The sequence below is a fragment of the Bubalus kerabau genome, chromosome 7, assembly GCF_029407905.1.
Source record: "Bubalus kerabau isolate K-KA32 ecotype Philippines breed swamp buffalo chromosome 7, PCC_UOA_SB_1v2, whole genome shotgun sequence".
NCBI lineage: Eukaryota > Metazoa > Chordata > Mammalia > Artiodactyla > Bovidae > Bubalus > Bubalus kerabau.
Window position 1 is genome coordinate 71,360,224 of NC_073630.1, and position 22,472 is coordinate 71,382,695.

At 42.1% G+C, this 22,472-nt stretch overlaps 3 protein-coding genes across 10 annotated transcripts in view; 2 read left to right on the forward strand and 1 right to left on the reverse strand.

Moving 5' to 3' along the window:
- The first annotated feature begins 1,437 nt into the window (after positions 1-1,437).
- On the forward strand, positions 1,438-7,876 carry SLC10A4 (solute carrier family 10 member 4). Its single transcript, XM_055587459.1, has 3 exons — positions 1,438-2,176; positions 2,933-3,143; positions 6,325-7,876. Exons 1-3 carry the CDS (start codon positions 1,548-1,550, stop codon positions 6,835-6,837), a joined length of 1,353 nt encoding a protein of 450 aa, XP_055443434.1. The 5' UTR covers positions 1,438-1,547; the 3' UTR covers positions 6,838-7,876.
- A 363-nt stretch (positions 7,877-8,239) lies between these two features.
- Positions 8,240-12,300, forward strand: ZAR1 (zygote arrest 1). Its single transcript, XM_055588520.1, has 4 exons — positions 8,240-9,098; positions 10,620-10,712; positions 10,796-10,870; positions 11,970-12,300. Exons 1-4 carry the CDS (start codon positions 8,256-8,258, stop codon positions 12,111-12,113), a joined length of 1,155 nt encoding a protein of 384 aa, XP_055444495.1. The 5' UTR covers positions 8,240-8,255; the 3' UTR covers positions 12,114-12,300.
- A 3,214-nt stretch (positions 12,301-15,514) lies between these two features.
- FRYL (FRY like transcription coactivator) overlaps positions 15,515-22,472 on the reverse strand; it is a 264,479-nt gene continuing 257,521 nt past the window's right edge. For 6 of the 8 annotated variants that reach the window (XM_055588519.1, XM_055588515.1, XM_055588512.1 and 3 more), the window contains 4 exons: positions 20,136-20,153; positions 19,204-19,314; positions 17,993-18,183; positions 15,515-17,676 (listed from right to left, as the gene is read on the reverse strand). In XM_055588519.1, coding sequence (XP_055444494.1) covers positions 17,418-17,676; positions 17,993-18,183; positions 19,204-19,314; positions 20,136-20,153 — 579 coding nt within the window. In that variant the 3' untranslated portion in view covers positions 15,515-17,417. The remainder of the gene's footprint in view (positions 17,677-17,992; positions 18,184-19,203; positions 19,315-20,135; positions 20,154-22,472) is intronic. The other 2 variants (XM_055588516.1, XM_055588514.1) reach the window with 1 other exon arrangement.

Genomic DNA, 22,472 nt, shown 5'->3' on the forward strand with positions numbered 1-22,472 from the left:
CCGACTGGATGGACATGAGTTTGAGCAAGCCCCTGGAGATGGTGAAGGACAGGGAAGCCTGGTGTGCTGCAGTCCATGGGGTCGCAAAGATTGGACACAACTGATCGATTGAACTGAACTGAACTGAAATATAAACATATGAACTCAGTGCACCATTGGGAAATGGAAGTCACCCAGTCTCCTCTGATGTAGAAAATGGGGTAGGGACAAGTTTCCAGGAGGAAGAATTCACTCTAGGATCTTGGCTCCATACAGACTAAACCTGAACTAAGACTTCAGCCTAGAAATCCCTGCTGTTGGCTTTCACAGCTCAACTGGCTATCAGGTTATAGTCACTTCAGTCAGCCAGATGCCTTCTCCATGGCTTCTTGATATGCAGGGAGGTCCCTTTCCTTTGCAGATGCACCCAGGGACTCACATAAAGTTGTTAAGTCAACACTCCCAAGAACTCTGCATTTGATTTGTTTTCTGGATAAACCTGTCTGAAGTGGGGAACCTCACCACTTTAATTCTTTTCAGTTCTTTAATCCTAAAGCCTAGGCTATACTCAAATCACTTCATAAATCTATGACCACTGAAGTAGCCTTTCCCCATCTGCCAAAAATTCCCAAACACACATTTTTCACGGAGACTTTTCTTAGCAGAGCTCTTCCCCTGCAGTGCTTTAACACCATATCCCGATGAACACTGAGTCAGGTGCTTGTGGATTTGGCTGATGAGGCTGAGATTTCCCTGTGCCTCAGCTTCCTGGTGTGGAAAAATCGAGCTAACAGGATCTCTCCCAAGGCTCTGCTGAGAGATAATCAAATAAAATAATGCATACGCACTTGCACAAGACCTGGCTCAAACCCCACCAATATATTTTATTACTTTCTACGTTGTCAGAACACAAGTATTGTGTCTTGCTACCAGAGAGCCATTCCTATGAAGTCAAGCATCCCTCGCAACACTCGGGGTTGCAGGCTCTTTGAACAGTCTATATGATGTATGTGCGTGCATAGACCAGCTTTCTCTCTCTCTTATGTGTCTGGATGTCCAGATTTCATTATCAAAGAGTGAGAGACCATCAGAGAACTTGATCAGCAGCCAGGCACGGTTTTTTTGTTTTTTTCTTCTTGTTGTCCTTTGTCAGGTCTTTGTTCCGCCCCTGGCTACACTCTTACAGAACCACTTACTGGTGATTAAAAGGAGGGACTCGACCGGCGAAGGCGGGGCCTGCGGGCGCGGGGGGCCCAGCGATTGGGTTCACCCTCGGGGGCTGCGCTTTCTTAAGTGCCAGCCAGCGGGCGCCGGCCAACCTCCACCGCCCCTCTCCGGCCCCCGCCGCCCACTCCGCCCCACCACAGCCGAGGACCAACCGGCCGCCCCAGACGTCAGCCGCGCGCAGCAGAGCCTTGCAATTGAGTCCCGTTTGGCAGCTGCGGACTGCCGGACAGACAGACGGACGGCGGTGGCGATCGAAGGCGCAGGGAGGCCCGCGCGGCGGGAGGGAAGAGACGTCCGCAGGGCAGGCAAGAGCCAGACCCGCTGCCTCCCCCGACAGAGCCATGGACAGCACCGACAACGCCACCCTGCTTTTCGGCACCGACAATGGCACCCTGCTCTTCGGCCAGTCCACGCTGCCCCCGGACAATTACACCTTGTCGCCCACCGCCAGCAGCCTGAGTCCCGGCCCGGACGCACCCCTCGCGCCGGCCTCCAGCGCCGGCCCCGGCCCCGGCCCCGTGCTCAGTGTGACACCCGGGCCCGGAGTCAGTTTCAGCCCCGGCCCCACACCGACCCCGGCGCCGACGGCCGGCAGCTTCGCGGGCGGCGCGGGTGGCCCAAGCCCGACCCTGTTCGCTCGGCCCGAGGCGGCCCACGAGCCCCCGTTCTGGGACACGCCGCTGAACCATGGGCTGAACGTGTTGGTGGGCGCCGCCCTGTGCATCACTATGCTGGGCCTGGGCTGCACGGTGGACGGGAACCACTTCGGGGCGCACGTCCGCCGGCCGGTGGGCGCGCTGCTGGCCGCACTCTGCCAGTTCGGCTTCCTGCCGCTGCTGGCCTTCTTGCTGGCGCTCGCCTTCTCCCTGGACGGCTCGGCCGCCGTGGCGGTGCTCCTGTGTGGCTGCTGTCCCGGCGGGAATCTCTCCAACCTCATGTCCCTGCTCGTGGACGGCGACATGAACCTCAGGTACGGAGCTGCTTACGGTCCCATAGCCGTCTATCTAATCGCCGTCAACCGCGTTTACAGCCACGGGTTCAAGACCAAGGAGGGGGGAAGGAGAGGCGGTTAGCATGAGGTGCGGAAGAGCTGCAAAGAAACTGGAGATGAGGGTGATGTCCGGGCAGAAGAGATAGGGTTGGAGGGGAGAAGATCTAGACGGGAAGAGAGGTGCTCTGAGGTCTGGGGGTCTCCCCCACAGCTCTCTCCCCACCCCCCTGACTGTTGCTCTGTCAGTGCAGGTCTGGGCCCCAGAAGACAAAGGCAACTGGGAAGTCTGAAGCCAGGACTCGCGGGAAATGTAAAAGCAAAATAGGACTGTTGGCTCCAATAAAGAAAGTAATCTCATATATAAGGTTGTGATTGGGGTCAGTCCAACAAGTAGTATCCGGCAGCTTTACCATGTCCTTCAGGGTGCTTTGGAGGATTAGAAAAGATAACAAAAATATTCCTTGCCCTCACAATCATCCAGAGGGTAACCAGTGCAGTAGGCTGCAGAAAGCAGAGAGCCACAGTCCTGAGATTCTTTTTATCTCTTACCTGGAGTTCCTATTTCAATTGGGCTTAGACATGCTGCTCTCTTGGTGCTCTCCTGAGATGAAGCAGGTTCACCCCTGACTTCAAATTGGGGGGCTTGCAGGCTCTCTCTTTCTCCTTTATCCAGTGTGCAAGCAAGGCTCTTTGGCTCAAAGCTGTTCCAACTTCTGTCCATTCCCTTTCCTGCAGTATCATCATGACCATCTCCTCCACTCTCCTGGCCCTGGTCTTGATGCCCCTGTGCCTGTGGATCTACAGCCGGCCTTGGATCGACACTCCCCTGGTGCAGTTACTACCCATAGGGACAGTGATCCTGACCCTCTGCAGCACTCTCATCCCCATCGGTCTGGGCGTCTTCATTCGCTATAGATACAGCCGGGTGGCTGACTACATTGTGAAGGTAAGGTCACTCTTCCCTTTGCCTTCTTTACATTCGTAGAGGGTCCTTGGTCTCTGACCCATGGCTGAAATGGTGCGAAGTTTGGAAAAGAAGGATAAGGAAGAAAAGGACTGGGCAGCCCTTGCATGGATAAACTTAAAAAATTATGCCAGGAAGATAACTTCCATCCCATCTTTTGGAACTTTAAAAATAACAGCTTTAATTAATATACCAAGGTTTATTAAAAACAGCATAACTATCAGTACTCATAGGTGGAAACAGATCATGAAGAAAAAAGATGACAGTGCAATTCAATGGCAACATGTTTTTCACTAAGAAGCCATGTATTACTAAAAATCAAAGCAGGTGAAGTAAAATTATTTTAATTGGATTTGTGCAGTATTTTAGAAATGCATTACTCTGTTCTTTAAAAGTGGAACTCTAATTCTGAGAAACTCTGTAGCAGATTCCTTTAAAATGTTTTATTAGTTTTCTAAAAGTAACTTTACATTAATAAGACCAAAGGTAATTCAGAAATTACATTGTGGAATATAATAGAATACACAAAATAAAATTAGGTCCTGGGTAAATAATGCAGAATATATTACCATTACTAAATTTGTGTTTCTTTTTTCCTTCCCCATTGCAATATATCATATTATTTCTAAAGCTAGTGAAAGGATGAGATTTCTATTATTTTGTGCAATATTTCTAATATTGCTTTATTTTAAAAAAGTGATGCTTTTTGTAGCAGTAGAGATTTTGTAATAATTGATTGGAGGAGAAAGATTTAAATATTTGTAAATTAAACTTTCTTTGAAAACTCAAAAATAGTAGTAAATAAGAGTAAACCATGAACAGGATTCTCATTTTAGGAAGTTAAATAAAGTATATAACTAATTACTATAAAGTGTATATGCAAATTCCTTTAGAAAACAAAGAGAAAAAGGCTCACCCTAATGTTTAAATTATGTAGATTTAAGATGACATAATCTTTTGTGTTTTACTTATTTTATTTATTAAAATAATCTGATTATACAGAGGGGCTAACTTTAATATGAAAAATAGAGGGCTCTTTTCTCTAATACATATATTCAACCTTGAGTAAAAAAAATATGCTCTGTAATAAACATCTATTCTTTGAATGTAATAATTGCAGGTGGATTCTTTACTGTCTGAATCACCAGGGAAGCCCAATAAATATATATGTACATGAAAACATAAATATTTTAATGTTAAACATAATATACTATAGATTATTTTTGAGAGCATTAAGAACTTATTAAGTTTGATCATTAAGCTAAGAGTATTAATGTGATGCATTTACTATAAAACCTTAGGAATTCTAAGAGAAAGTCAATCAAAACCCTATTCCCATGCTAAAAATAGATAAATATATTTAAATAACAGACACTCCAATAAGACTGTGTAACTTAAAGTTAAAGCTGGACTCATTTCTTAACGAGCACACTCATAAGATCAGCTTCATAATATTTTTATACTTTTGCAAACACTTTAAAGTGAGTATTAAATGTCAAATGATCTAAAATGGTTCAAAGGAAGTGATTCAGAGCCACTATGTTCACAATGAAGAATCAGATTTTTGTCAAAGCTTTTGATGTAGACACACCTTGAAACTTAATATAAGAAAAGTTTTGATTGGCACATTTGTAGCATGAGTATCTTATAATTTTATTTCTGTACCCTTTAGGATAGATTTTTGACCAGCCCAGATAAATTTTGAATGATTTTTAAAAGAGTATATGCCAATCCCACAGACTCCAAAGGATTATCATCCCACATATATCTATGAAGCCAGAAGCAACACTTAAATGTCTCTGGACCTGTTGTCTTCCTCACAAACACCCACCCAACCCTCTGCCCCACTGAAAAAAAACAAACTGCCAATCTGAAGAAGAAGAAGAATTTCTAGGTTTCCATCTTACTATTTACCAGCCTGTCTTACTTGTATGAGTGAAATGTATCAGTCAGACATCAAGAGACACACTGTTTTATAAATTGTTTTGTATCTAAAATCTTTCTATTATATATAATAATTCCTAAGCAACACTAGAGACAGGTGGGAGGTTTCTCATCAATAGATAAAAAGGAGGGAGTTGCAGAACTACAAAGAATTCCTCACATCTTATGTTTACGTTTTTTCTTTTCTCTAACCTAATCTGAGTTGGTAATTGTTGGGTATTACTAACAGTTCTCTGAGATATAAAGTATTTTGAAAGTTAAAAATATTGGACACTCAGTTGCGTAAATTAATAGTCTTTTATCTTCTGTGTAAAACCAGAACTAATTTCTTATGGAAAACATGGAGTCCTGTTCAGGGGAAGTAATATCCATCTGTCTACTCCATTCATCAGACTATACCTGTTATATTGGGCTCAGTTCTAACCACCCTGTTTTTAAGAGGCATATTTACAAATTAAAGAAATGTTCAGAACAGTCGGGCTTCCTAGGTAGTGCTAGTGGTAAAGAATCTGCCTGCCAATGCAGGAGATGCAAGAGATGCGGGTTCGATCCCTGGGTCCAGAGGATCCCTGGGAGGAGGAAATGGCAACCTACACACAGTATTCCTGTTGGGAAAATCCCACGGATAGAGGAGCCTGGTGAGCTACAATCCATGGGGCTGCAAAGAGTCAGACAGGACTGAGCACTCAGAACAAATCTGGACTCCAAAACAGAGTTACGGGATGGAGGCTGAAAACTTGGGACAATCTGCCCCCAGAGAAGAGTAATAACCTTCCCCTCATAACTGATTTTTAAACATTTGTAGGCTGTTTTTAGGATGAGTAGTCTGTCTGGTCTGTGTTGCTCCTGAGTGCCTATCCAAGACAGTGGCTAGCAGTTATAGAAGGCACATTGTCACTAGACATAAGGACAGGTCGCCAAACAGAGCTATCTGACATGGCCTGGATGCCTCTAATGTCAAAAACTATTCATTATATGTAGGAGATCAGACTAGATGACTCTCCTCTTCCAAGAGTCCAGGGTCCCCTTGTTTGAATTCCTCTGCAACTCTTATTATTGTTGTCTTTAGGGCATACCATGCTGGCATTGCACAATCTTAGTTCCCCCACCTGGGACTGAACCCATGCCCCCTGCTTTGGGAGAGCTGAGTCTTAACCACTGGACCGCCAGGGAAGTTCCACAAATTATTTTTGATGGCTTCTCTATTTTCTTTTACTAGATTTCCCTGTGGTCTCTGCTAATGACGCTGGTGGTCCTTTTCATATTGACCGGCACTATGTTAGGACCCGAACTGTTGGCCAGTATTCCAGCAGCTGTTTACGTGGTAGCGATTTTTATGCCTTTGGCAGGCTATGCCTCAGGCTACGGCTTAGCTACTCTCTTCCATCTTCCGCCCAACTGCAAGAGGACGGTGAGCCTGGAAACAGGGAGCCAAAATGTGCAGCTCTGTACCGCCATCCTGAAACTGGCATTTCCACCACAAAACATAGGAAGTATGTACATGTTTCCCTTGCTTTATGCCCTTTTCCAGTCTGCAGAAGCAGGGATTTTTGTTTTAATATATAAAATGTATGGAAGTGGAGTACTGCACAAGCAAGATCCTCTAGATGAAGATGAAGATACAGATATTTCTTATAAGAAACTGAAAGAAGAGGAAATGGCAGACACGTCCTATGGCACAGTGAAAGCAGATAATTTAATTATGATGGAAACCACTCAGACTTCACTCTAAATATGAAGATACACAGGAGAGTTTATCTTGCTGAAATACTACTTCATATTTATGGTCTGTGGTAGTGTCTATGGTTTACATAAAGAACAACAGCTGGTTCACATCATTATACATGTAACGATTTTGATCTACCCACCATAAGATTGCATTGGTATATTAACCAAGCATTTACATAAACTACAAATCAGTGTTGTAAAGTAACTTGCACCTGGGACTGCTAGGTTGCTGGCCTGAACAAGTGTGGTTTTTGGTTTTCACCATGACCAATATCTATGACTGTTTCAAATATGTTAAACAGGGTCTTGGAAATGTAGAATTTTGATGCACTATCTTATATGAGTAAAAACATGCTATATTTGTAAAGCATAATTGAGTTGAATGTAATTGTTGTTAAAACAAAGTGTGCTTGCTCAGTTTATAAATACTTGACACTGTTAAAATTTGACCTGTATTCAGACAAATCCCCAAACAGGTCAATTAAACAATGAAATATAATATCTCATTGTCCAACCTGTTTCAAATCAGGGAAAAATTACATTAATATATTTGATTACTTGATCTGATATCTATTTGTAATGAACAGCCGACATGTTTCTAGTGAACAAGGCACTTGCTTTTCAACTGGGGACTGGTTCCATCTTCAGCGTTTATGTAAACACAGTCTAAATCAGTTTTCCTTTGCAAAGTTTATTTAGTCAAAGAAATCTGTGGAACGACTATCCTCCCCAGAGAAGAGCAATCCCTGGTGGTACTTAACAGCACCTCCTGCTCACCATTCGAGATGGGCGGGGGACGGAGGAGGCGGGGAGGCGGGGAGGGAGTAAGTTCTCCAAGGGAGAAAACAATTAGCCTAGATACGATGCCCTAGAGTGCTTTCCCTATGCACTTACTGAAAGGGTTCAATGCGTAGATTTCTCAGAGCGACTCTGAGATGATTAAATAACATATAATCTGAGATCGTAGGTTATGAGACCCCAAGTAGTCTCCCCAAACCTTCGCATTTTTGCTCACTAGCCAGAGGCACCCAGCCTAGCCTCAGCTTCGAAGGCGGCGCAGACAATAACCGAGGAATGGCTACCACCTGGCTCGGTTAATCCGGGGGATGGTTCTGCGGGTATCTTCTTCACCTGGGGCAAGTTCACTTCCAGATCAGTTTTGCATCGCAAAGAAAGCTTTCTTTGCAGATCATCTTAAGGATATTCGTGCCGACCTCCGGGTGTGGAATATTCCCACACCAAGGTCGGGGAGGGAATTCTTCGGCGAGGAAGCTAGGACACCAGTGGGTGGCGGGAAGGGTGGGGGTGGGGCGCTGCCCCAGCGCAGCGCTGGCCGCGGGGGTGGGGCCCGCGTCCGACTGCCCCTGAGAGGTCGTCTATTTAGGGCGCCGGGGCCGGCGGGCAGGCGGCAGGGGTACACTGATGGCTGCCCTGGGGGACGTCGTCCTGGATGGTTACCTGTACCCGGCGTGCGCCCTCTATTCGTACCGGTGCCTCTACCCGGCCGCCGCCGCCACCAAGGGAAAAAGCGGGGCGGACGAGGGTGGCTGGCGACCCCGGGGCGGGGGCTACCCTCCAGTTTCCTCCTCCTCTGACGGCGCGGCCTCGTCGTCGTTCCCGGGCCACGGGCAGCTGGCGGCCGCCGAGTACGTCCACAGCTACCAGCGCGCGCAGCTCATGGCCCTGCTGTCGCAGGTGGGCCCCCGCCCGGCCAGCACTCGGGACGCGGCGGTGCAGGTGAACCCGTTCCGCGACGTATCGGTGCAGTGCTCGCTGGGGCGGCGGACGCTGGGGCACAGGGCCCGCGAGTCCGGCCCGAGTCCAGATCCCGAGGGTGCGGCGGACGCGGGCGGCAGCTGCCCGGCCTCCCCGCAGCGCGCCCGCCGGGGCCCGGAGCAGGACAGCCCGCCGAGCCGCGCCCCGCGGCGCGTGCGTTTCCTGCGCACCCTGGCTGTGTACTCGCCCGTGACCTCCCGCTGCCTAGCCACCCTCCTGGAGGGGGCCGAGGCCGCGGCGGGCCAGCAGAGGCCCGGGGAGCCGGAGTCTGAGCGAGGGCCGCCAACTGCGAGGCCCCGAGGCCCCGAGGAGGGAGACGGGTCGGCGAGGAAGGTGTCCCTGCGGCTGCAGCCTGAGGAGGACGAGGCCCAGGCCGCAGTACCGGGAAGCCGCGAGCAGCCCTTGCCCGTTGCCAGGGTCCCGGACGCCGCTGGCGAGAGATCGTCGCCCCGGAGCCCCCAGCCGAGCAAGGAGCGCCTGCGCTTCCAGGTGAGACCCGAGTCAGCCCGGGAACTGGCAGGGGATCCCCCGGAGTTGTGTTGGCTCCCATCCGCGTCCGGGTGCCCGCCCTCGGCTGCTCTCGACACGTGGAAGCGCGCGCTCCCTTTACGCGCCGGCACGCTTCGGTGCCTTTCGGTGGCTGCTGAAGTCTTTCTCCGTCAGCATTAAATCGAGTGTAGTGTGCTTGTTGGTATTATCGTAGAACTGCAGCTGCACAGGGGTGACTGTAGAAAAGCTCTTAACATTCTTATTCCGAGAGTATTTGCTGACCGCCAGAGTGTAGTCAGCTGTATACAGCAAATACATTGTACGCTGGATGATCCAGGATGGGTCTCAGAACATGAGAAAGTGAACTTATTGTCCAGGAGAGTCGATTCCCGTGGATCCCACTCTCAGTTTTGAATTCAGTGTGTTAGAGACTGTAACCATTGACTACTGGGGTCCTGGTCAGGATTTTACCTTGCATTTAAGACGCACCCCTATTCAGAAATCTGATGGTACTGCTGGAGCGTGCGCACTGCCGTGCTTTGCTACCCAGGAGCAGCAGGCATGGAGGGCCGTGTGGTAGTTGCCTGAACACGAAAGAGCTGGAGCGCACTGAGGGGTTGTAACCCAGCGGAGGAGAAAGACGTGAGAAATAGTAAGAGGCCTGGAGGAGTCCTTCTGATATCTCCTCCAAGTCCTCAGGGCTGTTTAGTGGGGGTCCGTGAAGCAAAGAGAGTGAAACAGATTTGTACACAAGCTATGACCGCTCCAAACTGTGTTGATACTCAACGTTTAACCTTCCTGGACTTGAGCTTGCTCACCTGTGAAAATGCTGAGTCTTCCAAAGTTCCTTCCAATCCTAAAGACCTAACTTGAAAAACTTGTCTGTAACTTGTTTCTGAGAATAGATATTTGGCAAATCTAATACAGTTATGTAAAGTTTAAAAATAAAATAAAATTAAAAAAAAAAAGAATAAGGTAATACTACTTTTGTTCATATTGTGTATGAATTAATGGCTTATCCATATTTTCAACTCAGCACCATTTGATAGAAACTTAATTAGCAACATAAATAGCTTTTTTTTTCAAGGTGTTCACCCAAGATTATTTTAGGGTGCAGTCTTATTTCTTCTGTTTGACTACCTCATTTGTGTGTGTGCTAAGATCAGACCTATTTTACAGAAAGAAAAACCCTCCCTCCAGAATCCCAAGATTCAGGAACCCTGTATTTTTGGCTTTCCCCTTGCCTGTCTGCAGGAAAACACCCGCTTAGTAAACTGCTCCTTGAACCAAGTGAATGTGGAACACAAACTTTTGTGGGCCCATGCTTTTCTATTCAATACTTGATTAAGCTATTAGCTTTCCTAACTGTTACCTTCTGGAGACCACCTTGAACCTGATTCTACTTTCCTCCATGATCTGAAGCAGAGTGCCAGTTTTAAGTATCAGATCCTTGCCAGGCTGCTTGAGATGAAGGCTGATTCAGATGGCAAGTTGGTTACACTCTGCTGTTCTTTCGCTCAGTTCTTAGAGCAGAAGTACGGCTACTATCACTGCAAGGACTGCAATATCCGCTGGGAAAGTGCCTATGTGTGGTGTGTACAAGGCACTAACAAGGTAAGCAATGCCCTGTCACCAGCGTCATCCTGACAGAAGGTTCAGGAGGGTTTGGACTTTAAGTTTTTCCTTTGTCCCATCAGGTTTACTACAAGCAGTTTTGCCGAACATGCCAGAAGTCTTATAACCCTTACCGAGTGGAGGATATCACCTGCCAAGTAAATTGAACGTTTGCATTTTATGTGTGAACTAGATAGTGATGAGAAGGTTTAGGAGTCGTTTCTTGAAAATTTTTTCCTAAGAGAGCCTAGATTCCCAGTGACCTGAGGTTTTGATTCCTTTCTGCAATGAGTTGTAGAAATAATACTCAACTGGGAAGCCAGGCCTCCGTGATCGTTTCCTCCTGCTCTTGTAAACTTTGGTCGTGTGAACATCTCTGGAGACTGTCGTCTCATTTGCAACGTGGAAGAATGTTTGCTTTACCTGACACTCAGTCCAGTTCAGGAGAGAGTAAACTTAAAGAACAGAATAACTTTTAACATGAGGTAGTAGAGGCTGACGATTTTATGCAAATACATTTCATGCAGCATGTACCCAAGTTAAAAGTATTTAGTAAAAATGCGAGTTTTTCAAAGTTTTCTGTTTTGCCTTAGTTCAGAAAGGAATGTCAGGTTGAGTGGTAACAGGTTGCTTGTTAACTGAGCACTGCCTTGTGATAATGGGCTGTGATGATCAAAGAGGGAAGAACAAACTAGGCTGTTACCACACCGCTAATGGACCTTGGCTTGCCAGTTGAGACAGCCTAATCAATGCCCTTGACTCTGAGAGTAGAGCAAGTTCTAAAGTAGAGAGGAATCGGACAAGGAAATTGAACTCACTAACAGCTCTGCTCTTGGCCCAGCAGCTGTTGTTCTGCCTTCTGCCTCAGCTTGAGGTCCTTTGCAGCAGGGAGAGGGCCAGGGTCGGCCACTGGTGCCGGGCCTGCTACTAGCTCCTGGCCTCACACCTTCACTTTTGTTGTCAGACTCCTCTCTCCTACCTGGTGGCTCTCCACCCTGGCTTCAAGGGTAGGAAAAGATTTCCTCTTAAAACTTCTTCAAAAGAAGCTTCACAATTCAGAATTGAATCCTATGCAAAATGGAAGCAGGAGCGCATGAAGGAAGTGCTTCTGTTCTCCCATTCCTGTCCTTGCAGACAGAACCTTGCCTAGTGTGCATTCAGTTAGTATTTGAATGGACTAGAAAAACAACTTTGAAGTTCTAGGACATCACCAAGGGTTTATCTTCTGTATGCATGTCTCACTTTGATCTTTTTCAGAATTGTAAACAGACTAGATGCTCCTGCCCAGTGAAACTTCGCCACGTGGACCCCAAAAGGCCCCACCGTCAAGATTTGTGTGGGAGATGCAAAGGCAAACGCCTATCTTGCGACAGCACTTTCAGTTTCAAATATATCATTTAAGTGAATGTAGGGGGAAAAACCCCAAGAAAACTGAGGTCCCACTGTGAATGTGTGCTGCTGGAGCAGACAAGCGAGCTGAGCTTTTCCCCCCGCCATGTCCCTCCTCCTCTTCTGCCGCTCCCTCGAAATACTTCGTGAAAGGCTGTTGTTTGGCAAAACTGTAAAATAAAAGCATTGCAAAACAGTTGATACACTGCATAAAATCCATAGGAGAGCCTGTCTTAACAGTCTGTGCTTGTTACTTTAGTATTTGTCCATTGCTTACGGAGCAGCCAGGCTCCGAGTTAGGCTAGTCATTACTTGACAGTATGAAGGGGCTCACTGATGGGATGTTTACTGCTTGTAGGTCTGATGCCTATAAGAAATTAATTGAACAAAAAAGCCATCTATTAAAATGAGCGTTCTTCTGCAGGAGGTGAAGGCAGAGCTAGGCCTTGATGTTTGAGGGGACATGGGCGATGGGTAACCCAGTCGGAACCAGGAGTGGACGGCCTCCAGATTACCGCAGTGTAGTAGGTGCTGAGGGACAAAGGCTCTGAGAACCTGACTTGCTGACAGCGTCACAGATACGGAACAGATGTGGACTGGAATGGGTTGGGGGTGCTGAGGGCAGTTTTTAGATGTTAAATAACTTCAAATGAACTTCAGCTGGTAATGGAACATTAAAAAAAAAAAGTCTCCTAAATGTATTTAAAGATGAAGTTGGAGGCAGCTTTAGCCTTTGTCATTGTGGACTTGCAGTTCTGTAGGTGGAAAGTGTTTGGCACCATTTAACACTATGCTAACTGTGCCTAATAGCTTTCTGCCAGATTACCAAGAAAACACTGAGACCCTGGAGCATTGGTGGGGGTGGGGTATGACAGGAGGGATTCTAATGAAATCAGAGTTGAGAGCTATTAGTTTCCTGGTTACAGAAACAACATAATTGGAACCAGGTGCTAATTATGCCTTCCAAATTTCTAACCATCCTACTTTAGTTAACCCTTACTACCTTAGAGCAACCATGTATATAGTAAGTCTGTTAAACATCTTGGATGCTTGTACGTAGACAAATATGGGGAGTAAAATAAAATTGAAGTCTCTAGAACCTTTTATAGTGGGGGGAAGGCCTCTAACCCCATGGCCTGGTATTTAAAAATGCAGGTTCTTAGGCCTCTGTTCCTACTGAATCACTACCTGGAGGTGAAGTGTTTAATAAGCACCCCGGATGTTGCTTATGTAATTGAAGTGTGAAAACAATTGAGTCAGCCCTGCAGTTCCCATGGAGAAACATGGCTGTGGCCTCTGCCCTGTGTAGTGGGTGTATGCCCATTAATTTCTGCACAAAACTTCTATGCACTATGTAACAGCTACTTAGCACCTGGTAGAAAACAAAAGGGATCTGACTTGGGGAGGGAAGAGAAGGCTTGCCTGAAAAAATGACACTACAGCTGAGCTAAAGTTTGGATGAGCTGAATTAGGCGAAGAGGGAAAGAAAGAACTTTTCCAGACTAGGCTAACATGTGCAAAGGCCCAGTGGTAGAGAAAGCCAGGAGGCCCCAGTGGCAGAATACACTGGAGGACAGGGGTGGGTGTGATGGCTGGCATCACTGGTAGGCCCAGGCTGGGGCAACTGGTCCTCACATGTCATCAGGATCCACTGAAAGGCTTTAAAGCTGTGGTGGGGGCTTAGTGACGGATTCACCTTTGAAAAAAATAATCACTCTGGCAATACCATGTATGCTCGTAAACCCATAAGGAGTCGTGCAAAGATCAAATGGCAGTGGGGCCAAAGAGAAATGCAGGACGAGGACCATAAGGTGTGGGTGAAGGTGATGAGTTTTGTGTTAATGCTGTTAACTCATCATGAGGTCGCTGCTAGGTACACGGATAGGAAACCAATCTGACTTACATGGCATGCAAGAGGTACATATTTACTCTAAGCATCTGATGAACAAACGAGGAACAACAGAAATGAGCCCTACAATGAGCCCTAGGACAAATTCAATGGTTATTAATATGGCTATTAACTATTCTTTAGGCTTAACATGGCCATTCTTTTCCCCATAGCACAGTTAACCCTGTTTTACAGTTGAGCAAAGCCAGGATCAGAGCATGTTTTACTTAGAGTTAGTGGCCGTTCAGAAACTGAACAAAGTGGTACAAGAACTCGTGATGAGTTATGGTCAGAACATTCTGGCAAGGAAGCACTGTCAAACTGTATGTATAATTAGAGATTTACGTGATTTTTCTGAGTGAGAGTCTGAGAGGCTAGAAGGAAATACCCCAGAATGCTGTTCTCTCTTGGTATCAGGGGAAGTGATTCTAGTTTTGTTCATATTTCTTACATTTGCTAAAGTGACAGTTTTGAAATTTTGAAAATTTAAAAATAAAAATGCCATAAAGTACAACTATATTGACATCGATTATTATCTCCTCTTGTATAGATTATGCTGGTGGATAAGCAGTTCTCAGAGACCAAAAGGAGGGATGGATGCTCACTCTGGCTCTGGTGAGTGTCCTGAGACTGTATAACTGTTTTCTGAATTTATGATGGACAGTTGTGGGGGTGGGGGACACCACACCCTCCCCATCTTACACTACTAAAAGTAAAAATATGTTCTAAATCATGTAAACCTTTGGAGAAACCACAGTATCTCATGTTATTGTACAGACTTACTATTTAAAAATGATAAATTTAGCGGGCAAAAGAAAAAGGTTGTAAATGAACAAAAATTGGTTTCTCATTGAAACTAAATAAGGTGTTTAATAAATTAAGCATTTGATATATTTTGTTAATGAATGCACGCTTTGGATCCAGAGGACAAGGAGCATCAAAGTATAGGTTTTAAGAAAATCTGATTTGTAGAGGGAAATCCTAATGATTTTATATCTGCATCTTGCTTTCTGCAGGTGTATTCATCTTTATTACATTATTAATAGACTTAGTTACATATGAATCCTAGAAGGCAATGGCAACCCACTCCAGTACTCTTGCCTGGAAAATCCCATGGACGGAGGGGCCTGGTAGGCTGCAGTCCATGGGGTCGCTAGGAGTCGGACACGACTGAGTGACTTCACTTTCACGCATTGGAGAAGGAAATGGCAACCCACTCCAGTGTTCTTGCCTGGAGAATCCCAGGGACGGGGGAGCCTGGTGGGCTGCCATCTATGGGGTCGCACAGAGTCGGACACGACTGAAGTGACTTAGCAGCAGCAGCAGTAGCAGCACATATGAATAGGAAAAGGAAATTTCAAATGTTTGGAAGATTTGAGTAATTAGTCAGTTGAACTAAATGTGTTCTCCCCTTTTGAAGGACAAGTTTTTTTTTTTTTTTAGACATAGTCAAGGCAACATTTGAAAAGTTCCGTAATGAGGCACACTATAATCATTCATCCTTTCTTAAAATACAACGCAGACCAACAGCTACAATGCTTTTTATTTTAACAAAAAGGATATAAGGAGGGTGAGAAAAATAGGGGATGGTGAGATAGGATGTAAAGTGTGGTGTGTCTCCAGACACCACTGCTCTCTTCCTGCCCCACACCCAGAAGTCATTAAATAATTTAAAGGACACCATTTACAGTACCAGAACACCATCAAAATAATTGTTTTTATCAGGGTCAAAAAATACAGTGATTATGAATGTGCTGTGACCAGTTACAGAATTTTATAGGTAACATAACTCTAGTCAGCAGTCCAATGGCGTGCGCGGTGCCCTCAGTTAATGCACTTGAGCATAATTACATTTCTGGCAGGGTCCGCACCGCCGAGAAAAGGCAAAGCTAAGCATTTCATTTCTACATTCTAAACTCTGGAATCCCAGAGCCCAGTTTAAAAGAAAAGTCACAGTGGATAAGAGATGCATATAAAAAATACAAGGTGTTCCTTTCAAATCAGAGGAATTTGTGGGACTACATTCATTTCTTTTACAAAATGCTATTTTAAAAAAAGGACAGAGAAATCCAGTCCATGTTATGCTGCAAACTTGGACAGTGAATAAGTGTATTGCATGTTTTGGTTAAGTCAGTCTTCAGGCTTCCTTTCATCTTCCCCTGTAGCCCCAGGTTCCTTAAGAGTGAAACATGTGAGTCCTGCATAAACATATACAAATGCATCTGCATCTCTCTCCTTGAATTCTGCAGACTTTCAGGGCCTGCAAGTCACATATTCTACCATCAATGACCACAGTTTTTTTCTTTAGCTTTGTACACCTCTTCTTGTATAACAGTGCATTGCACAAATGTACAAGAAAATACCAGTTTTAATCTATACAGTTTCTATAATAATTATGGAGTAAAATAAGTTAACTTTTCTAATGAGAAGCGCTGACGGGCAGCATACATCTTTATTGTACATTTTAAAGTCTCCGCAGGCATCTACTTTGGTTAGTTATCAACAATTGTAACATAAGCACTGATCAGAGAACTGAGCAGCATTCCAATAACGTTAACAGATATATTATTTCTTTTTGAAATACTGGGAAAGCCCAGTTTTAAAATATTATTAAAATGTCCTAACATTTACACACTATGAAGAGTTAGATCTAATAAAATAAATTTTTTCAAAAATAATCTTGCAGTGCTCTTTTAGGCATGCTCTGAGACGTTATCACCAAACACCCATACCTTGAAAATATGACTATCACATATGCACACATCTCAGCTCACACACACACACACACACACACACACACACACACACACACACAATTCCTTATACAGAGCAAAAAACAAAACACCCACGCCCTTATCCCACATATTGGAAAAAAAAAAAAAAATCAATGGTTTTTGCAAATAAGTCTTTCTGTGTCTATCTATCCGAATGGATGTTCTTCATGTAGATGATTAAGCATCAGTTGTCGATTATGCTTGTGACTGCTAGAAACCCAAGCAGCTCTGCAGGTCTTCAGCTAAAATGAACCAGCCTCGATTTCAGCCTCATTTTACCTGCTTTCCAATGTCTCAGTATTAGAGGCCATTATTGCAAACATTCTTAGAATTCTTTTCTTTCTCCAGAAAGTATTGTATTTGTATGCATCACTTTTAGCCCTTTTCTTTTCACGAAGGTAAAGTCATTAAAAAAATTCTTTCTTTATACGTTTATTGTGGGAGGTATTGGCAGCTGTTAAGATGATTAGTTTTTTCCCCTTCAGATGTGGTTCTGACATTCTTTTTTACCTTGAGAAAGTTTGACATTAGTTACACTGGGGTTGTGGATGCTGCCAGAAAAAGTTGTCAGTGAACTGCAAGGGTCCATAAAAGGTGCTTGTTAATATTCTTAATCATCTTCAGTTCAGTCTTTTCCTGAATGCCTGAAGTTTCTCAAAATCCAGTGCTCACCAAATTTCCAATTGGTTTGGCCTGTGTGAGGAGTTGGTATGATTGCACCGTGCGTAGAGACTCTCTTATTTCTAGGTTAAGTTCCATCAGTTTGTAGTTGGCTTCTGACATATCCAGGTCAGAGCCTATGACTGCAAAGCTTCCCGTCTGGCCCAGTGTCTGGTGGTGGAAATAGATGTGTAACAGCGTCTGGACAGGGGCGTCTTCACAGCTGCCAAAGATGTCATTGGGCCAGAGAGATCTGAAAGCAGACAGTATTTGTAAGTCCTGAGATTCACAGCAATCATTCCAGATTAAGTACTTTTAGGTTAATACTCACAAAAAGTAATTTCCTTAGGAATCACTGAGGATCTGTTTTAACATTTTAACAAATATTACTGAAAGTAGCACAGATAATGAACAAAGTCTAAAATTGGTGTCATTGCATTGATAAGTGTACAAAATAAGGTCATGTTTTCCTTTCACAAAGATTGAGACATCAAGTTGAAAACCCAAACTCCATCATAAATTTCCAGTTAGGTATAAAGGCATCTCCTATAAATCCCTTCACATTTTACCTGAAAGCTTTGACTTGTGCTACAGCTGATATAAATTCCTTATTTTTCAAAGTTTCAATTAAAGAATGAATGGCAGTTTCTATAGTAGTTTGTGCAGCTTTGGAAATGTCAATTTCTTCGTTTTCTGAGGCAGACTCGGCTTCTTTGAGGATACTTTCCAATTGGGCAAGTTCCTCTGACATGTTGAAGACCTAAAAGAAATAAATATACTTTAAAAGGATCAAATTTGTATATTCAGTAACAATACTGAGTACTTACTTAGCTGTGAAATTACATCTGATGACGGTAATATTTTCCCTTCAAGATTATTTTCAGTTGTTAAACTTAGGACAGTTAATATTTCAAGTTCTCTATTCAGCTGGAATAATTTCAGCTACCAAACAGTAGTCTTTAGATACTCTTGATAAAACAACAGGTTATCTTAAATGTAATAAATGTTATCAATACACTGTAGTAAGTAAAACAATAGGTTGTTTATATTGGTCTGTATTTTAACATGTGATAACATGTTATACATACTTCATCTTAGTAAAAATACATTTATATTATTGTTTTGTAACATAAGGCCTGGAATTCTGGGAGGATCATGAAAAAAAATAATTGACAGTAATGAGATGTCTTTATATTTTAAAGGGTTATTTCTCCAGGGTATTTTATATAAACCGGTATGTATGTATTTTTTTTTAAGTAAATTTAGAAAATGCAGTGATTTCCTTGGTGATAGTTCTGGTACCAGTGGTTTGCTAGAGGGAAAGATTCTAAAACCCCTACCTTTGAATCTATTCATGCTATGATTTCTAATACTTGCAGTGTTCTTGACGTGTTTATTCTTGTGTGAGTTACTAGAACTATAGAAATACTACATGGACAAGATGTTAGGGGGTTTCATAATACAATTTTGTCTTTACTGAATTGACGTGCTTCACTTGATTTTTGTTTTGATTACAGATGATCTATTGCTGCTACTGGGAACTTTAAGGTCTCAAATCTTTTAAGATCGCTGGATATCTGCTTTGAGATTTCCTAACTGGTCCTAAAACAGCACATCATTTCAAAAACTAATAATACTTTACTGGGGGGGTGGGGGGAAAGACCCACTAGCCACTCTCCATAAGTGACTTTCGACTTGAGCACTCCCACAAGGAATAAGTATGAATGTATTTTAATTTTGTACGATCAGTTACTAATACCTAGTACAACTGAATATTTACCTCTGCTTCATTTTTTATTGTGTTGACTTGGTTGATAAGTTTACAGTAGGCTTGGAACAGAAGCAGCAGTTGAAAATGCAATTTGTATAACCTTCGACAGAGCTCCAGTTCCTAGAAATAAATAACACCATGTTAAATTTAGGTGTTATTTTCCATATTTCACGAGACAACAAAGTTCCAATAAAAATTTATAAGTAAATAATTATTTTAAATTGTTCTGAGATTTATCTTTCTGCAGTAAGCAAGTTAATATGAAATGAAGTTGACGAAACACAGATGAAAGATGCTCTGAAGACTGGGATTAAAATAAAAATTTAAAGATTATTGGTTACATAGTTCATTTTTAGTGTGATACGTTTTCACATTAGACAAATAGAATTTTTTAGCAGGCAATAAATAGATTGCTTTAAAAAGGATTCACTAGAACTTAAAACTTTAACTTCATAATGAAAATAATTTACAAATTCATATATTCTTGCTACACTGAGATATACATGTCATTGCATTTATCAACAAGTGCTTGATAAAGCAAAAAGTAAAACTGGATAACCTCACATCTAAAACGTAAGAATAGTTTGTTTTTTAAATTAATTCCTTTTTCTAAAACAAACAAACAAAAAAAAACAACCAATTTTATAATCTCACTGAAACAAGACAAATTAAAAAATGCACTTGGCTTATTAAAATTAAGAAATTTAAAAGGAGATTCATTAGAGATGTGTAAAAAGGCAACTGCTAGTTGTACATATTAATTATAAAACCTCATTATCTTTGTAGGACTAAAACATTTCATGGATTAGGGCTATGCGGAACTAAAGCACACACTACTCTTAAAGCAGTCCATGATAAATCATTGCGAGGTCACAAATGGCAAATGAAACCAGTTTGTCTGACATGGATAAGTAGTCTATAAATTAAGACAGGTCACTTACTGCTAGAATTTCCATTTGCTAAGCAAGAAGGTGATCGGGTCACAAAAAATACAAAGGAAGAAAAAGACCAAGAATTAGTGTAAGAAATCATTTTAACTAGGGTCACAGATGTCCCAGGCAAACTGAAGAACATTTAATTACACCCCAAAGAAAAATTTATGATGCCATTTCCAGAATAAAGTTTTTTAGACATTTTTATAACAATCCAGGGTGTTTTTTTTTTTTCACTCTGCCAAATAACAGCTAAATTACATTTAGGCTATAGTTTATTTCTTGTGCCAAAGCTACAAAGAATAAAATCAAACTAGTGGGATGTTGGGAAGTTGGCTACTGAAAGTGGTCATCTATCTGGGTTTTTATAGCCTTAAAAAAAGCTAAATGTAACAAATTTCTGTTAGGAAAGCGGAAAACTTCCAATTACAATAAGAAATGAGTTACTCCTACTTCTCAGAAGAGAACTGGGATATAATTTTATACAATAAATATCTGCCCATGAGAATATTATCTCTGACATGGCTAGTTCTGGCTTTCTTACCCTTTGCTGTCTACTTAAATCACAAGTTACCATAATTAGCGCTGAATCAGAAGGTAAAATATTGAGAGCAGTTGTGTGTTTTAAATTGCATTTCAAATGAAGTTTACTAAACCTCAGAAATTTAACCCAAGTAGGTTTGAATCAAACAACCAGCTTATGGAATATTTAAAAATTATTACATGAAAATATCTACAGCAACTTAGACCTAGTCTCATTAAAGGACAAGAATTCTAATTAAAACAGCAATCATCATATGTAAATACTGCTTTTGAAATATTCGGAAGTCCCTTTTGAAATCTGCTTTTCTAAATAGTTTCCTCTGAAGCACTGTTTATATAACATTTATTGCTATCAATTTAGAAGGGATTTGCTAAGCATAGGTGAACTTTAGCTCTGAACTACTTATCATAAATTACGTGGATGGTCATTCTGTGAATGTTGAGCACAATTCAATGTCAAACATTAGCATATCTAAATTTCTGAGGTTTTACTTCATATAGTTTTGTATAGAAACTATGAATTTTAAATATATTTTCATTTCTATTAACATAAATAAAAACTGACTCCATACACATATATCCATAGCATCCACTTTAGGATGTAATGGAAAAGATATCACTGATAAAGTTTATAATGATCACAATTATAAGAAATAACAAACATAATTAATTTCTTAGTTTTGAATTACTAGATCACACAAAATGTTAACACTGTACCTTTAAAAATATTGCTTTTTAGTACGATGAAATTTGCATATATACAATCCTTTCATTTATCTTTAATATTTATTGAGTGCTTATTAGGCAAATGGCTATACTGGTATATAGGAACAGACAGTACATAATGTTGCATAAAAAGAGACCTCTCCTCTCAAGGAGCTGAATGGAAAAGGAAAGCTAAGATATAAATGGAATGCTTAAATGTAAAGAGTTTTCACTTTTTACTCAGTAGAAAACCTCAAGCTATTTTAATTGACATAGACTTCTGAGATGAACTCCTTGTCATCAGGTAAAAGGGATACAAGAAATACTTAGTCTAATCATCTAATTTATATATGAGAAAAGCAGTCTGTTCCTTGTTTAAGCCATAGTGGCAAAGACAGAATTAGAACCAAAGGATCTAATTCTAGTCTGGGATTAATCCCTTATCTTGCCTTGTTTCTTTCTTTACACGGATGACATGACAATTTCTTTATGACAGAGCAGGATTCGGAGTCAGCCTTTCTAGGTTTGAATCTTAATCCTATTTACTTACTGATTTTAGATAAATTAGCTTCTTTGAGCCTCGATTTTAATTTGCATATATATTTTCTCCTTATTTAAAAATATTTATTAATTGCTTATTATTTATCCTTATCTCATAATGGGGATAATTATAGCATCTACTAGATGAAATTGTATGGGTATAGATAATGAATATGAAATGCTCAGCACAATGCCTGGCAAACAGTTAACATTTATTGAGCATATACTGCTATTTTCTCAACATTTCAGTTTTGTAAAACTTCAAATTTTTATTACAGTACTACAGTAACTTTTATGCGAGTCTGACATTGTAAAAGATTAGAATTCTGATGTCAAATGCAGAGGCTATTAATTGATTAATGCATGTTCCCCCTATAAAGTTACACTTCTATTAAAATAATTTGTAGGTCTTAATTTTATCCTCATTTAATATATGTGTTATATATGTACACTCTTCTCTATATTACTATTTTTTTCACTGAATTTTACTAGCAAAAACCATAACTTATCCAACCAGAATTTCATCTTTGGAAGGACTAATATGAATGTATTACTCCA

Coding starts and splice junctions, on each gene's coding strand:
- SLC10A4 (XM_055587459.1), top strand. CDS start 1,548: ATGGACAGCACCGACAACGCCACCCTGCTTTTCGGCACCGACAATGGC. Junction 2,177..2,932: donor GACGGCGACATGAACCTCAG/GTACGGAGCTGC, acceptor CCTTTCCTGCAG/TATCATCATGACCATCTCCT. Junction 3,144..6,324: donor TGGCTGACTACATTGTGAAG/GTAAGGTCACTC, acceptor TTCTTTTACTAG/ATTTCCCTGTGGTCTCTGCT.
- ZAR1 (XM_055588520.1), top strand. CDS start 8,256: ATGGCTGCCCTGGGGGACGTCGTCCTGGATGGTTACCTGTACCCGGCG. Junction 9,099..10,619: donor AGGAGCGCCTGCGCTTCCAG/GTGAGACCCGAG, acceptor TCTTTCGCTCAG/TTCTTAGAGCAGAAGTACGG. Junction 10,713..10,795: donor GTGTACAAGGCACTAACAAG/GTAAGCAATGCC, acceptor TTGTCCCATCAG/GTTTACTACAAGCAGTTTTG.